General features: G+C 27.9%; 1 protein-coding gene and 2 non-coding genes across 5 annotated transcripts; 1 reads left to right on the top strand and 2 right to left on the bottom strand.

Annotated features, from left to right (window-relative positions):
* Positions 1-1,103: 1,103 nt before the first annotated feature.
* Positions 1,104-4,096, bottom strand: LOC137828303 (multiple C2 domain and transmembrane region protein 5). 3 transcript variants are annotated; one of them, XM_068634809.1, is made up of 2 exons: positions 3,948-4,096; positions 1,104-3,674 (listed from the first exon to the last, which is right to left on the bottom strand). In XM_068634809.1, the coding sequence occupies exon 2, from the start codon at positions 3,643-3,645 to the stop codon at positions 1,318-1,320; it is 2,328 nt and encodes a 775-aa protein (XP_068490910.1). In that variant the 5' UTR covers positions 3,646-3,674; positions 3,948-4,096; the 3' UTR covers positions 1,104-1,317. The 3 variants fall into 3 exon arrangements, with proteins under 3 accessions (XP_068490910.1, XP_068490919.1, XP_068490929.1); XM_068634818.1 differs by having other exon boundaries at positions 3,861-4,027; XM_068634828.1 differs by lacking the exon at positions 3,948-4,096 and adding an exon at positions 3,861-3,898 and having other exon boundaries at positions 1,104-3,775.
* A 10,823-nt stretch (positions 4,097-14,919) lies between these two features.
* On the top strand, positions 14,920-15,007 carry TRNAS-GGA (transfer RNA serine (anticodon GGA)). Its single transcript has one exon. It is a non-coding gene; the product is annotated as a tRNA-Ser (tRNA).
* A 1,087-nt stretch (positions 15,008-16,094) lies between these two features.
* On the bottom strand, positions 16,095-16,167 carry TRNAT-UGU (transfer RNA threonine (anticodon UGU)). The gene has a single exon. It is a non-coding gene; the product is annotated as a tRNA-Thr (tRNA).
* Positions 16,168-17,912: the final 1,745 nt, after the last annotated feature.

Here is a 17,912-nt window from a genome sequence, read left to right as displayed (position 1 = left end):
TCTAATAAAGAAACTAATGATAAAATCGATTATATTTGAAAATTATGTTTATATATATAAAGACTAAATTTTAAACATAATTAATTATTAGGTTAGTTTTTTATTAATATTTATGACACAAACGTAATTGATTATGTATTTTATTCCCATCTAAATCTGATTACGTAAAGAAAGTAAAGGAAGTTTAATGTCTGGAATTTTATAGATTTTTAATGGCTATATGTTTTGATTTTCTATCTTTTTTTTCGCCGTCCTTTCTCTCTCTCTTCATATTCAAATGGTAATTGTATTTTGATCTTCTATAATCTTTAATTTGACTTTCGTTTTTTTTTAATTACATGAATTTAATCCTCCAATTTCAAAATTAACTTATACGTGTTTATTCTTAAAGTAATCTCCATCGATTAGACTAGACATATATGGATAATAAATGTAAAGGTAGGACTAAAACTCAAACTTTCACATGCTTAATATAAATGTTCACAAATAAGTTTTCACTGAATTTCATCAATCAAATTCTAAGAGTGTTTAAATTGAACGACGAGCACAGCATTTTTATTTATTGCAATGCTTTTGTAGATCCACAAAAGTGTTCTGATTTTTTCTTTTCTTGTTTCGATTCGTTCTCATGATGAAAATGACTTTTGAAAAAGCTTATGAAAACTTATTTATTAGCAGGTCAAATATATGATGATTGGCGTGGTAGGGTCTTCAAAATTCTGGTGTAGTGAAACATTAGATCCACATTATTGTTACCTTTTTTTTATGAAAATGACATTTCTACTATAAACGTACAATTTCACGTTAGTTTACTCGCAACAAAACAACAGAGCTGTCATGTCATTTTTCAACATTTCGGTGATGCCACTTTACACAAGTAGGTCCACTATTCTCATGCTCTATTGTTCATGCATGTTCTGTTTTTTATATTCCTCGATCAACCAAGAACTAGTATGAACTAGTATTTGAACTAGTATTTTGAGATATTTGAAGTTTATTTAAGAATCTCTTCTAACAAGTATTTTTTTCATGCACGTTATACTTCTAAAAGAGTAACATTAACTAGTAGCAGAAATCGTTAAGAGAATAAAAAGGGAAGGAGATAAAGCTAATCCTGAAGAAATTTTCTTGGTTTGCAGAGGGAAATCTAGCTACCTGGACTATCTTACTCTGGTGGCAAGAAAAAGTTGGTACTTGTGAAGATTCGTTGATTACTGAATGCAAATGAACATAAGTGCAACATCATGAATATTCTCACTTTATGAAGGTTCGTCTTAACCAAGTACATGAGAAAGAAGAGAGTTGAATCATCTGTGCCTACAACATGCTGTCTGATCTAGCAGGCATCCTCCTGAAGAAGTTGAGTGGGACTGATGGAAGTCTCCTGCGGAATCTGGGGTGCCTTAGCGTGTAGAAGCCAAAGAAAAGTGACACAACTTGAAAGGGAGTAACATAGAGAACTATGGCAGCAAGGAGACAGAATGTCAGAAAGAGTGTTGTAGCTCTTGGATCTCTCCAACTTAGCAGACTTCGGAACCTTTCTCCTTGTGTACCTAAGTCTCCTACAACACTTTGGACTCTCCCTGCAATGCTTCTTAAACGGTCATATCTCATCCTAACAATATCCGGTGACCGAGAAGTTGGGAATGAATCAAACTCTTCATCTAATTCATCAGGATGAGCAGCATCAGCATGAGACAGTCTAGTGTCCATGTGTGGAGGGTGTCTAGGCCTCCATCTGAAGTTCCAGATTCCAATCAAGAACAGGTACAAGAAGATTGTGGGAAGTATTAGCTCAGGGTAAAGAGCCAATATTATGAAAAGGACATGAATTAGGATGGTGGTGATGGGGGTTTTCCAATTGCATATCTGATCAAACCACTTCCCAAAGGCTATCAAACCACCTAGAACTTTCATTATCCTGAAGAAATTAGCTTTGCTCCTTCTCATACTCCACATATGCGAATCAACATCAAGCATGTATTCTATAACCTCTTTCCTTAGGGGTGGCTCAGCTCTGCTCAACCTCATTGATACAATCTGCATGGCCTGATGCCTCAGACTATCCAGCTGAATCACAGATAAAGGATGAATGTAGTGCATCTTTGGCAACATAGGCTGGGAATACATGTACAACATATTGATGAAAGATGAGCTTGTGAACCTCACAGCCAATTGCACTTCTCCTGTTTTCTTCAAACCTGAAGTATGAAGTACCAAAAGAGGATATGAATGCGTGTAAACTCTATCAGCTTCAAGTGTGGATAGCCTAATTCTCACCTTCCCTATCCTAGAATCCTTTGATTCACCAGCTTTATCTCCTCCTCCTTGTACACGACCATTGTCAAAGACCCCTATGGTAATAACAGTGCATGGATCAAACACTTCCCAAGTGTACTGCTCATTCCACTTCGGAGTGAAGCTATCTACAATAGTCCTAGTGCGGATCCACTTCTGCCCATATTTTGCCACACAATAAGCATCTGTGGTTCCTCTGCCATCTCTTGTCTTCATTGGCATAAGACCTAGTGCACTTATAATCCCCACTTCTAGAATTCCAATGCTAGGCTTCCATAGCTGCTTAGCAGTTGGTCTTAGATCACTACTGTAATGAGTTGACTCATCCAACACATGGAACCCGCCATCCAAGCACACCCTCAAGTGTATCTTGCTTGCGAATTTGGTCTCCTTCTGCCCTTCAACAGCCATATGCTTCTCAAGATTAAACCACCTGGTGTTCACAGGCTTATGGTCCAGCCTCCGTTGCACAATGTGCAAAGGGATCACACACCTTCCCAGGATCTCATCTTTGTTTGGTCCAAGCCTGTCTTCCACGGTCAGAATCAAGGGCTCCTCAAACGGCTCCGCAGCAACCAACATCAAATCCTCATTCCACATGGGATTTATGTTTTTACTTTGAGACACTCTAGTTCTCATAAACTGGCTCCCTAGATTAACCTTCACAAAAACTTCAGGATACCGGCTCTTGTCACTAGGAATCAAGTCCTGCGCTTCAATCACATTGACCCTGACATACCAGAGCTTGGGAGAGAGGTAAACTTTTGACCTTATGTTTGCAACTGCTTCAGAGCCAACCGTTGCGGCATCAGAGTGCCAAGAATCAGGAAATGCCTCATCTGCTTGAGTCCCCATCCAAACTGCAAGCATTAACTCTCCTTTGCCCTTTGCACCCTTGCGATCTTCCAGTCTATACCACTGTGGAGCCAAAGGGCTGTCTGGGGGAACACGTCTTGGGATCTCATTCAGATCAAACCACAACCTACCCACAAAGTCATCTGAAATAACATCCTTATCTTTGACAATAACCTCCAACACTGAGGCTTGAATCCGGTCTTTCGAGAAGGCAAAGACCTGATTCCACTCAGGGTTGGACTTCTTCTCAAAATGCTTGGTGAGTCCCTTGAAGTTTCCAAGCTTCACTTCAACATAGGGATCAAGACTTCCAGTGACATCTTTTGCAGGTAAGTCCATGGCTTTCACCACGCGAACATAGAGGTACTGCATCTGTTCAACAAGGTCATAGGTGCATGATAGCTTGTCCCTTGTGACTGCCCCTGCCCCAATGTTGGGAGAAGTCTCCTTCAAGGCAAATTCATGGGAATGTGCAAGTGGTGCCCTCTGCATTTTCTTCTCTAGAGAGAGTCAACAGTTAACTGCATCAATTTGAAACAAAACATGGAAATTATGAACAAATTGTTCGATCTTTTTTTCAATGAGCAGATCTTGCTTGAGGTGAACATCACAGGATACGGAACTACACAGAAACACAGATAAACAGCAAGATGAGGACTTAAAGTAAAGCAAAGCAAAAACAAAGAAAGAAACGGCAATTCATTCACCTGCTTCAATTACTCAAACCAAACACAATGTGAAAATGAAAATGGAATGAACAAGTGCTGCATGTGTTGTTTGAAGTTCTCGCATACCTCAAATGTCACTGGGTGTGGGTAGCTTCCTTCCTCAAGGTGCAAGCACTGAGCAGCAGCATTGAAGTCTGCACCAATACATAGAAAAGTACACCAAAATTTGCATATATCAAACACACGTAGACACGCACATATGACACATCCAACATGTCCAATAAGATCACAACCGTTAATCTGACCTGTGTAATCACTCACGTGAATACTTCCAATTATTTTAACTAAATATAATATTTTTTTAGGAAGTGATTAAATCTAATCTAAATTTTAATTGTATGATAAATAATAATGAGTAATGACCTGTTTATAAATTTTAATATGGAAACTAAAATGAAAAATAATATCAGTATTAGACTAAATTTTCAATTGACCAACTTTAAAACACGAACCTGAGTGGCACATGCGAAGATTCTGGTCGGTTATGGCACTCTGAAGAATGTTTTTCTTTTTGAAGAGGGACAAAACTTATAAACATGATGAGATTTGAAATTTCAAATAAGTTATATAATATATATATATATATATATATATATCTTTTAATGAACTTTACATACTTGAGTTTATTGCACGTATTATAAATAAAATATTCAATTTAAAAAAAACAGTATTTATAATACCATATATAAAAAAAAATTGAGAGCAATAAAGTATAAATTGTTCCATCAAATACCTCGAAAATATATAATGCATGCCAGTTCCTTTTTACTTTTCCAAATGGTAAATAAATAAATAAATTATCGGAAGTTTTTCGTTAACATTAATATTTTCTAATTTTTTTATTATTTTCAATGAACTTTTCAATAATATTATATTCTCAATTATAAATATTAAATATCTCTCATCCTCTTTGGTGCTGATAGGTGACAATGCAATTTTGTATTACAAGCCATGTCAGACTGGTTAGCTTTCATATTAAATAATATTAGCAAGGTTGTTGAAATATAAATATTAATATTAATAAATAGTAAACAAAGTTTGTTTTGGGTTATAAATTCTATATTTACTCTTGAAATCTTGAAATTTTGATTTTATTCCTTCGAAACCCATATTGTTGATAACAACAAAAACATTATTAATAAATACAGGTATATGTATTAAAGTTCTGATATACGTAATATAAATTTTGAGTCAAATATTTCTTGATATCTAAATACAAATAATCTAGATATATATATATATATATATATATATATATATATGAGGAAAACGTTAAGTTTTACTTGAAAGCAATGAGTAAATAATAATAAAAATATAATTACTTACATAGAGAGAGAGAAATGTTAAGTTTCCTCTTTACTTACAATAGTAATTAGATAGTGTAGTACAAGAGTAATATTTTAATTTATATACATACTATAAACAATACACAATTACTTTATTATTAAAAACGAATATATTATATAAAAATAAATTAAATATTTAAGTAATTTTAGATCATTTTTTCTGAAAATGTTGCATTTTGGAAGAAAAATATCAAATTACCTCGTGTTTTGTCAGAAAAATTAAATACATTTTATTAAATTTGAATTGTTTTTATTCTAAATTATTAAATTTTTAAGATTTTTGCTTGGTAAGACAATTAAAATTTATTAAATTGAATTTTTATTCCTTAGAATAAGTATTTTAATTATCATAAAATTTAAAATTTAAAATACAAAAATATTAATTCAACCTTGTAAAATATTGAAAAAAGTAGTAATCACTATAGAATTAAACAAAAAAATATAATTGATTGAAGTTCATTAAAAAATAATCTCACCTATACTTAATGGTAAAACCTTGACAATATCAATCGATGAATATTTTTGTCTTATATCGTTAAATAATTCATATTAACGTCAATTAACAAACTTTAACTTACGTAAGTAAAAAAATCGTCTCATTAGTGTCAATAAAAATTCTAATTAGCATCAATCCAAAAATAGCTTTAGAAATGTTAGTAGAAAAAAAATCCTTATTAATATTGATTAAGAAACAACACTAATATTTTGATCAATGTCAGTCACAAAAAGACTTTGAATGAGATCAATTGAAAATAATATTTGTATGTTAACTGGAAAAGTCGTATTTAACATTTTTTTTTATCGGCAATAAGTTGAAGAATACTATTAATGTTGACAAAAAGCTTTTACTAACATCAGTTGAAAAAAAATATAACAAATATAGACAATTGAAATATAACAACAACTAACTTCAACTTTAAAGAAACATTCAACCAAAATAAATTGAAAAACAAGAGTGATGATGATGAGTTAGTTTTGACAAAGTCAATAATATTTCGACTAAAATTAAATTAAATCGATGATAACTCAATTGAGATTAAACTGAAAAACGAAGAAAGAATAATAAAAAAACATGAATTTTAAATTTTAAATTATATATCCACACAAACATATTTCTTCTAAAAAAACTATTTTAAATTCTTTATAAAAAAAATTATTCTCTAAAAAAAATCACATTCAAACGCAATGTTAGAGTTTATTTAACATTGAAAAAAAAATTCTCTAGACATATCTAAGTCGATTATATAAGATTTCCTTGAAAAATGATATATATATATATATATATATATATATATATATATATCAGTTATACATGCATAAACAAGTAATCCCTTTAATACATTTATAATAAACTTTGATATTACTTCAAAGTCTAGATTCACTTCTTATTTAATCTGATAAATCTTATTTGGTAAGTTCTTTCAAATTCTATCTCCACACATTTGAGTTATCTGGAATAATTTTTATGTGCACTCAAAATCACAGAAAGAAGGTACTGCATGATGGGTGAGCATTGTTTGTATTGCATGTGGCTGTGTTAATATGTTAATACTTTGTTGAGAATGTGGTCCAGCTGCTGCATGTGCTGCTACAAATCTTGGTTTGTGTTTTCTTTGTTTCTATGGTAACAGAACAAAAGAGAAACAACAAATGCAATTTTACAGAACAATAAAGTAGGGTTGGTGCTGTATTGGTTTGCACATTATTTGCTTGTGCAAATGAGATTCTGCCAAATGTTAACAATGCACAGCAACATTGGTGATGTTGGCTTCATCTCTATGTGTGTGCCTTGTCTTGGTTGGTTTCAGAAAAAGGTTGAAGAATGGTATTGGTGGTGTGCATTACTGTCTGTATCAGTAGTGGTTCACAGAATCACCAACATGAAGCACTGCAATAAAGTTAAGAGGCATATCAAATTTTATTTGTTGCATTTATTTCATTAACTCTCACATGTAAATAGCTGTAAATTAGCCATTTCACATGTAATAGTGTATAACTGCATTAATGTAGTTTATCCTCAATAAGAAACTCAGAGTTAATTAAATAAATTTTCCTATAAACAAATCCTTAGTAATTGAATGATTATAACAATAATAATGCTGAAATTGGGAGTTATTTCCTTTATAATTATTAATGTTCATATTTTTATAAATGGATTTATCAAAGTAGTTACATGTTATGATATTATCATATTACTGATATTTTTTATTTTTTATTTAATTCCGAAATGAAGAATATGGGAGACTTCTCAAATTATAAAATTTAAAAGTTATTTTTTATTTTTTTATTTATTTCGAAATACAAATTCTAGAATACAAAATTTATATAGAGAAATACACAATTCATAATAAAATATTATATTTTAGATTCTTTAATTTAAAATATAAGATATTTTTGAAAGAATAAAAAATTTATATTCCAAAATATATGTTGTAAGATTCTATAATCTAAATTATTTTAAATTATAAAATTCATAATACAAATATTTTAGTTTAGATTATACAATTTAAAATACATTTTTTTTAATTTTAGATTGTTTAATCCAGAATTATAAAATTCAAAATGAATAATTTTAGTATTTTTAAAAATATAAGGTGTAGAAAAAATTATGAAGGTTCATAAAGAAATACCCTATAAAGTGAAGTCCGTTGAGCCCAATCTAACCTATTGCACATGGGCTGGTTACGATAAATGACTTGCGCCCACTAAGAATAAACTAACCTCTGATAAGTCTACTTTGAACTACCTGGTAACTGATGGGAGCTGTCAGGTAGGCTTTTAAAAATAAGTTTAAATATTTAATCTATAAAATTAATTAAAAAATATAAAATATATTGATATTTTATTTAAATTTATTTAAATATTGTTATAGTACAGTTAAAAATCTAACAATCCTTAAGAGTCGATATTAATATCCATCTAAATATATCTTCTATTCTTAATTCTATTCTTAATTTTTTGATACTTGTGTTTGGATTTGAAAATAGATTTGAAGGAATGAATTTGAGTGGATTTAAAGTAAAAATTAGTAAAAATTAATGTTATTTTAATAAAAGAAAAAGTGGTGAGAAATAAAATAAAATTTATGAAAAATCGTGGAGGATATAATAGGTGTAATTGATAAAATAATTTCTTTAAGTAGATAAAAACATAAGATTACAAATGTATACTTGTTGTTAAAATAAAATATAATTAATTTTTTTTTATGTATAAACACATTAAGATTTATGTAAAAATATTTTATAGATTTTTTACTCATATTTTAAATAAATAAATTCTAAAATTATTGAAATTTTAAAATAAATATAAATTTTAAATTAGTTAATGTTCTACAAATAAAAATATTAAATAAATAAAATTCTTCAATTATTCACAATTTTAAATAAATACAAATTCTAAATTATTTAATGTCTTATTTAAATAAAAATGTGAAATATATAATTTTTTTAAAATATTTAAAATTATAAATAAGAAATTATCTAATGTCCAATTTAAATAAAAATCTGAAATATATAATTGTTTAAAAATATTCTAAATTCTAAATTATTTAATGTCCTATTTAAATATTTTAAAGTACTAAAAAATTATTTCCAATATAATCAAACTTATTTTTTTACATCCTAATCCTAAACACTAAAATCAAACATTTTATCTAATTCATGAATAAACACATCACTTCACACAAAATCATTCCAAACAAATCATGCATAGATTTATAAAAAGAATTATGCATCCCTCTTCATTCCATCAAATAAAATATTTACTTGAATTCAAGCCTCACAAAAAGCAATGTGAAGAAGCCTTATAATTTTTTCAAACCACCAAATCACATACACAACCACAATATAACCATTCATGAAAACCAAACCGTATCGAGTTAGATCCACCACTATGACATTGTTCATAACAAGATTTACACAACACACCAAGGAAACGAAAATGAAATAAATCAAATAAAGACAACATAATCAATGTTGCCATTATATAATCGATTAGGCATTAAAAACCAACCCATAATCGATTGTGGAAGAGACATAATTGATTATCCTATTAAAAAGTAAGCACAATTGTTTACGAGACTTTTTGAACATTAATTATCCCTCTACAAAATTAAACAACATCGATTATGGAAGTTTCATAATCGATTATCCCTTTCAAAAAATAACCAACATGATTATGTGTGTGCAAACTATGACTAATCGACTATGCCTCTCCCTGCCACAAACTAAACATAAACATGTTCATGCATGGGGCTCCATCTAACCTCTCCTCACAACACCACCAAAATGAAAATGAACGTGTAAAAAGTAAAGACAAAGGAGACAATATACAATGTGTCATGTAGCATTTCATCTCACATATACGAATAACTCAAATCGTACACATCTCACAAATCCGCGCAAGCAAATCAACGTAAACTCTTCAATCCAAACACGAGTGTTACCCTCTTTTCCATTTGGGTGAATAATACTCACATGGATCCAGACAGAGACTTATGGTCAATTTGGATCCGAGTGAATACTATTCACTCACATTGAAAGACACTGATCTGTAAAAAAAAAATCACATTTGTTTCAGTTCAATTGTAAAGAAAAAAATGCATTGATTTACGGGAGAAGAGGAAAGTGACTTCCCGCAACAATGCGAAGAAATTCAATGAATTGTGAAGAAGTTAAGTAATATAATATAATAATAATATAGATGTATTTATATAATAATAATATAGATGTACTTATATAATAATAATATAGATGTATTTATATAATAATTTAAATGTATTTATAAATAATAATAAAAGAAAATAAATTAATAATATAAATATAAAAATTATAAAATAATATAATATATGTAAAATTTAAAATATTAATAATATATAAAAAAGTAATAAAATTATAAATAATAATAGTAATTGAAATAAAATTTAAAATAATAACAAAAAAAATATAAACAATAATAATAAAAATAAAAATAATTACAAATCTAATAATAATTAAAACAAATTTATTAAATAATAATATTAAAAATATTTTTTTATTTTTTTATTTATAAAAATATTTTTTATATGTATCTATAATAAAAATAAAATATTAAATATTAAATAAATTTAAGCAATAAAAATATTTAATAATATTACTAATAAATATAGATACTAATAATTAATAATAATAAAAATTATTTATAATAAATAAAAATAAGTATACAAAATTTTAATTATTAAAAATTATTTTTCCTTTTTAAAGATTAGGATAAATTTATAAATTTACATTCTAATATTTTTAAAAATTAAAAATCTCCTTACATACATCACATCACTCACCAACTTCAATAAACTTTCTCCACCAATTCACTCTATATATACCTTAATCCAAACAACTTAACTTTCTTTACACTTTTCTCTAAAATCACTTCAAATCGACTCCCTTAAATCTTCTCCTTTCTCCTTCCTAATCCAAACACCATATTTCAAACTAAAAAACAAACAATACCTTAGATGTTATCCTAATGAAATTATGTCAACAAATTTGAGATTGAAACAATTGTTATTTTTAATATTAAAATGATTAAATATACAAAATAAGTAGAATTTATAAGCATATATTTTTATTTTTAACTTAAAAAATTATTTAAAAAAAATACATAGTAAAATTTTAAATTTAAATTTTTAATATATTTTCATTTTTCCTTTTTGAATTTTTTTAGTTGACATGCTAACGATTGAAACAATTAATCTATTCGAGTGAGTAAAATTCAAATTCTTTCTAATTTGGTGAGGATGACTTAAAAAAATAAATTCTAAAATTATTTTAATATAATTTAAAATTTTATCTAATTTTTTGAAATTATTCTTTTATTTTTTTTCTGAATAGAGAAGTGATTTCAGCTTCACCATCTATGGACATTTAGAATTGGACTATTTTATTTTTTTACTCTAGTTTTTTCCTACCACTCTTTATGGTTCTACATGTTTTCAAGTGGTAATCTGCTAGAAAAAATATTCTTTATTATTTGTCTAGTTTCTTCTCATTACATTCATCGATTTAGGTATTGTAGACTAGGCTTGTTGGAGATTCTGATAGTTGCACTTTTTTCTAAAAAAATACATTTTTTACATGTAAAAATTGTTAAAAATTATATTTAAATTTTAAAAAATTGTAAATAGGGAATGTTTTACGTTGCCATGTAATATTAATATTTACCAAAAAAGGGTCAAAAAGTACTTTTAAAATTTAGAGATTAAAAGGCTTCTTAAATAAATACATTAAAAGGCTTTTCTTCACACAAGTTTTTATTGGTCGATCATATAAAATATTTTAATTGAAATTTTGAAAAGAAAAAAAAAACTCATTTTATTTGAAGTAGAATTTAATAAATTTACATAAAATTGTCTTTTCTTACCTTAATAAATATCATTATTTTTTTCTCATCTAAAAATCTAAATCGACAGAAAAAAAATTAAGTAAAAACAACGAAGCAAGTCAATAATATCTATACCCTGCAGGACCATGAATAAGTGATTCATATATATTCCGTTATTTGTTTTACGTTATTTAATATGAAATTGAGTCTCCTGCAGGACCATGAATAAGTGATTCATATATATTCCATTAAAAATTGAGTCAGTAAAAAAAAGGTTCGGGTAATCATTATTTGTTTTTTTCTATTTTTTTATTTTAAAGAATCTGATCTCTTATCTACTTTGTCCTTTCTTCCATACCTACTTTAAAATATCTTAATTTTTTACATATATAAATATATTCATAAATATTTTTAAAAATACAAATTTAATAAAGTTTAATATCAAACAAAATTATATAAGAAAATATTAATAAAAAATTAAGTTTATAATATATATATATATAAGTGTATAATTTTTTATCTTAATAATTTTGACTATAACGTAATATATCTAATTAATCTTAATTAAGATAAACTTTTAAATATATTAAAAAAATTAAGTTAAATTTAATTTTACAAAATTAATTAAAAATGTGATATTTACGTTTATTTTATATATTATAATTGATTATATCTCTAAGATATCCAACTATTTAAAAAATTAAATCATAAAAAATATTTTATTATTAATATTTTTATTGACTTTAGTTTACTTATATTAAAAAAATCTAAATAAAAATCATGAATACCCTATACTGTGTAAAGTTTGATATCCATGATATCTACTTTCTTCTGATTACATGTGATCATATATCCATTTAGATTCTTTTTGATAGATTTTATCCACATAAATGTGTAGAAATAGATATTTTTCCAATTTTGTTGGTTCGTACAATTAGTGTATGGAATCTATTTGAGGTGGCATGTACCTTGTGGTCTCCCCCACATGTCACCTCAACACAACACAATGCATGTGTTTAATGTGCAATATCTAACAATAAGTTGTTGTTTAATAATGTTTTTCTTCTATTTTTAATAATGTTTAATACTATTTATAAAATTATGTTTTAGCAACCAAAATACTCATTTTTAAAATTTCAAAACAAAAACTAACATAGTAGAGATTGAAACACAACTAAATTATGCTAAAAATATTTCAAAATATCTAACATTGATTATTTGACATATTTGGACAATGATTGAAGATAGATAGGATAGGATTGTCCTGGACAAAAGAGTTAATGGGACCCACTTTTTTAGATTTGTAGTGCACTAATTTAATTTTTCAGAAACATCAAAATGAATAAAGACATTAATTATTTTCAAAGATGACAAAACAGCTAAAAGATAAGGTAAGGAGAGTCACCCATTTTAATTTCTCCTTGTGTTTCATATTTAGAATCCATCACGTTTCAATAATTCCTTTTCTATATAATTAACAAATATTTCCTGGACCATTTATAGTTCACAATCAAATTAATGGGTGATTATTAATATATGGTAAATTTATTTATTTTTTAAATAATTAATAACTAAATCATGATATAACACTATTTTTTTATATAGCACATCGTTATTACATTTATAGTTTATTATTATTTTTACATTTTATCAAATTTCTTTGAGTTTTTTTCATAAGAAGTTTTATAAGTGAATTCCTGACTTCTTTATTTATCATGAGATAAGTAAGCAGTTTTTATTATATCGACTCAAAACCGTGTTAATTGATCCTTACGATGCTTACTTTATCAATTAGATCTTTTATCCATAGAAAAAGAGGGTATCTAGACATATTGATTTCTTCATATTTTTACTTCTATGAAGGAAGTTTCTTTGCTACAGCTGATAAAAATCGTAGTTTTGGACGATATATGTATATGTAGAAAGCCTTTATTATTTATCATTCTTGATATTTATTCTATTAAAATTTGTGGATTTGCTTGTTCTTTTCTTTTTTCTTTCTATAGTGGAGATAGTCGCACGTAATGACAGATCACGGCCATATTATTAAAAGCTTGGGGTAAAAATGGGTTTCGTTCGAGCGCCCGAAAATAATATTCCAAAGCTTTAGTATGTTCTCCGTTACTTGTGTGAATAAGGCCTATGTTATAAAGTATATAACTTCGATCATAGGGATCAATTTCCAGTCGCATAGCCTCATAATAATTCTGTAAAGCTTCTGCATAATTTCCTTCAGATTGAGTTGACATCCGTTACGGTCGTCATTTGGTTCAAAGAATCTCTGCTCCAGAACTGTACGTGAGATTTTCATCTCATACGGCTCCCCCCTTATGTGTGTAATGATAAAAATCCATAAAATCAAAAAAGATTCCAGTATTCTCATTTTCAACTGAACAGAGCTAGTGTTTTTACAATAAATCTCTAGCCAACCTTCCTGTCAAAAATTATTTCTTAACATGAAGTATGTAGGTACTTGATAAAAAAAAATAACTTCAACAATTTCTTTGTCCTCTACGCTGCTTAATTTCCTGGAATTAGTCACTTCAATAATCTTCGATGGTTCTATGGGTATCCAAAATATGAACGAGATGGATATTGATTGTCCCAACCATTCCTGTTAGTCCCAATCTCGATAAGCCATGGATATAGATAGATACAAAGTTTTCGTGTCCTTGATTCCCAAGCGTAGTGCTTCTTTCCCAATGTTGCCTATCAGTACTAGTAATTTGGGGTTGACCTAACCCCATAAGTATAGGTATAACCTTTCGCTTAATACTAGAAACCTAAAGTTCAAGCATATAAGGCTTCATTAATCGAGGATACACGACAGAAGGAATTAATCCTTTTTTTTATTTGCAAATTTCACCTTCAACACGCGTGAGTTTTTTCCATTTTTTTTTACCGATTTCGGTAAAAAAAAATGGAATCAAATCACACCATCTCTGTAATAAGTGAATGCCCTTTTTTCTCCTGAAGTTGTCGGAATTATTCGTAATAAGATATTGGCTACAATTGAAAAGGTCTTATCAATAAAATTTTCATTTATCCGAGATCTAGGCATAGGTATAAATCCATTCTATAATTTAATTAATTCTGGTGTGAGAAATCAATCCCACAAATAAAGGAATTGTACAATACAGTGCGAAATAACGTAAAAATAAACTAATTAATCAAATTTGTTTATCCTAAGACCTTGTAGGAGGTTTTTTTTTATTTTACTTTGTATTTCTAATTTTACTTTTTATTTTGATAGTTTGAATAGGTTTTATGCATTGATTAAAAATATGACTGATTCACTATTCAACATTCAACCGGTTTCTGGGCATCATTATATAAGAGAGATGGCCGAGTGGTTCAAGGCGTAGCATTGGAACTGCTATGTAGGCTTTTTGTTTACCGGGGGTTCGAATCCCTCTCTTTCCGAATCTTTACCAAATTAATCAATATTACTCATCCCAATGCATACTATTATTTATGGACTCTCTATTCCTAATTTTTCGCTAATACAAAAAATAGTGGATAACGGGTGGGCAAGGAATATCAATTTTTCCATATCCATGTCTATGATATCTGAATAACAGAAAATCCTCGTAAAAAAAAAACTCTTGTTATTTTAGTTAGGTTTAAGTTTGACGAGAATAATATTCTACAACCAGTAATTCATTGATTTTCAAACCAACCCATTTATTATCTATTATTTGATTAATTAAACCTTTATATTGGAAAGGGTGAACAGTCAAATGATTTGGCAATTTATCACGGGGGGCTGAATCAAGATAATTTTGAATCAGAGTTTTCGATTTTTGTTCATCCTTCGCTGTAATAATATCTTGAGGTTTGCAACGATAACTTGGTATATCTACTATACGACCATTAACTAAAACATGTCTATGGTTTATGAATTGGCGGGCTTGAGGAATAGTCGCAGCCATACCCAATCGAAAAAGTATGTTATCCAAGCGCATTTCAAGTAGTTGTAATAAAACCTGACCAGTTGATCCTTTAGCTTTTCCGGAGATACGAACGTATTTCAGCAATTGTCGTTCTGTAAGACCATAATGAAAACGCAATTTTTGTTTTTCTTCTAAACGAATACGATATTGAGATTTTTTACTGAAGCGCAATTGATTTCTAAGTTCGTTTTTGACTGTTGGCTTTTTACTAGTAGGTCCTGGTAAATATCCCAGACGACGTATTTTTTTGAAACAAGGTCCTCTGTAACGTGACATAAAAACTCCTTTTTTAAAATGAAAAATATTATAAATCAAAATGAAAACTAAACGAAATGGAAAATATTATATATAAATGAAATGAAGCGAAATCTACTAAAGTTTTATAGTACAAAGAAGAATTAGACTAATTTTATCAATATCCGAACTTTATTGTATTGTATATAAAAAAATACAAAAAAGTAGGTTTCTTTCTTGATTTCTTCCGGAGAGATCGAACTCTCCCAATTTTTTATTTCTAAAAAAGATATTATCAATTATGTAAAAAACAAATTGAGAAAAGCCGGTTATCGGATTCGAACCGATGACCATCGCATTACAAATGCGATGCTCTAACCTCTGAGCTAAACCGGCTAACGTAAACGAAATATACATATGCAGAAGAATTTCATGGGATCTGAGTTATAAATTTTTAGTTCTTTATAACAAAATTCAAATGAATACAAACATAGAAAATATAGAAAATCAAACCCAATATTTAGAATTTCTATTATTTATATGTTATGTTAGTCCATAACATAAAGTGCAAGATAATAATGAATATGAATATAATCTCTTTTGATCTAATATTCTAGATATATATTATTAAATTGATTGATTTCAAAAAGATTATTTATTAGTATTGAAAGTCAATTTTCGTAAATATTAAGGAATTCCAGATTCTTAAAGAAATGTCTAATTCTACATTAAAAGAATGATTTTTTATAGCCACTAGATTCGTTTGAGTTATATCAATTGTATATGAATAAATGGATTGTTTCTTTCTTTTCAGCAAAAACAAAAAAAAATAAAAAGAATCGACCATTCGAGTATTGAAAATTGTATGAAAAAATAATAAAAGTAGGTACATAGAAGATAAGTAGATATGTGGTCTATATCTGTATATATTGAATTGTTAATATATAGATATTAGAATCAGTTCTGATTCAAGCAAATAAAGGTATCGAGTATAGATGAAATAAAATCAAGAAAATTGGAGAAAAAAGGGTTTTTAATATTGAATAGAATAATATGGATTTAATGAATTCAAAAGTTTCCGCATTATTCTCATAATAGAAATGAAAAAAGAGCATTATATTATAATCAGATTCAAATATCAAAAAAATGATGGGGATATGGCGAAATTGGTAGACGCTACGGACTTAATTGGATTGAGTTTTGGTATGGAAACTTACCAAGTGATCATTTTCAAATTCAGAGAAACCCTGGAATTCACAATGGGCAATCCTGAGCCAAATCCCGTTTTCTGAAAAAAAGAAAAATTCAGAAAGTGATAATAAAAAAGGGATAGGTGCAGAGACTCTATGGAAGCTGTTCTAACAAACGAAATTGACGACTTTTTTTCTTGCATTAGTAAAAGAATCCTTTCACAAAAATTCCAGGAATGGATCAAAAATAAACATTTAGAGACATATATATACTGAAATACTCTTTCAATTTATTACTATTTATTAATGAAGATCGATTTGTGATAAAAATATTCATAAATGAAAGATGTGAATCAAACCAACTCGAAGTTGAAGAAAAGATGGAATATTTCTTGATGAAATTATTCACTTTATCATAATCGGATAAAACCCTTGAAGAACTGATCAATCAGATGAGAATAAAGATAGAGTCCTATTCTACATGTCAATACCGACAACAATGAAATTGAAAGTAAGAGGAAAATCCGTCGACTTAATAAATCATGAGGGTTCAAGTCCCTCTATCCCCAAAAAACCTGTTTCACTTTCTAATTTTTTCCTATACCCTCTCTATCTTTAAGTTGTTATTTATGTGTTTTATTCGATTTATTCTTTCCCAACTAAATTGGAATTTTTATTTTCATCAATTTCCTATCTATCATAATTTTCTTACATAATCACAAGTCACTAGTTTTGGAATATATATATAGATAGATATATATGTGAAACACATATAATTTTTTTGAATGAGAAAGGTATAAATTAATATCTTATTTTTGAGCAAAGAATTTGAATATGCATAATTAACGATTAACAATATAAAAGAATTATTACTACGGAAACTCACTTACAAACTTTTTTTTTTACTTAGTTGATATAGATTCATTCACATATATTCCAATAATTTTTTCA

Source organism: Phaseolus vulgaris, chromosome 11, assembly GCF_000499845.2.
Source record: "Phaseolus vulgaris cultivar G19833 chromosome 11, P. vulgaris v2.0, whole genome shotgun sequence".
NCBI lineage: Eukaryota > Viridiplantae > Streptophyta > Magnoliopsida > Fabales > Fabaceae > Phaseolus > Phaseolus vulgaris.
This window is presented reverse-complemented; position numbering and strand designations above follow the sequence as displayed.

Bases quoted from the DNA above. Each gene is read 5' to 3' on its own strand.
- LOC137828303 (XM_068634809.1), bottom strand. From the start codon at position 3,645: ATGCAGAGGGCACCACTTGCACATTCCCATGAATTTGCCTTGAAGGAG.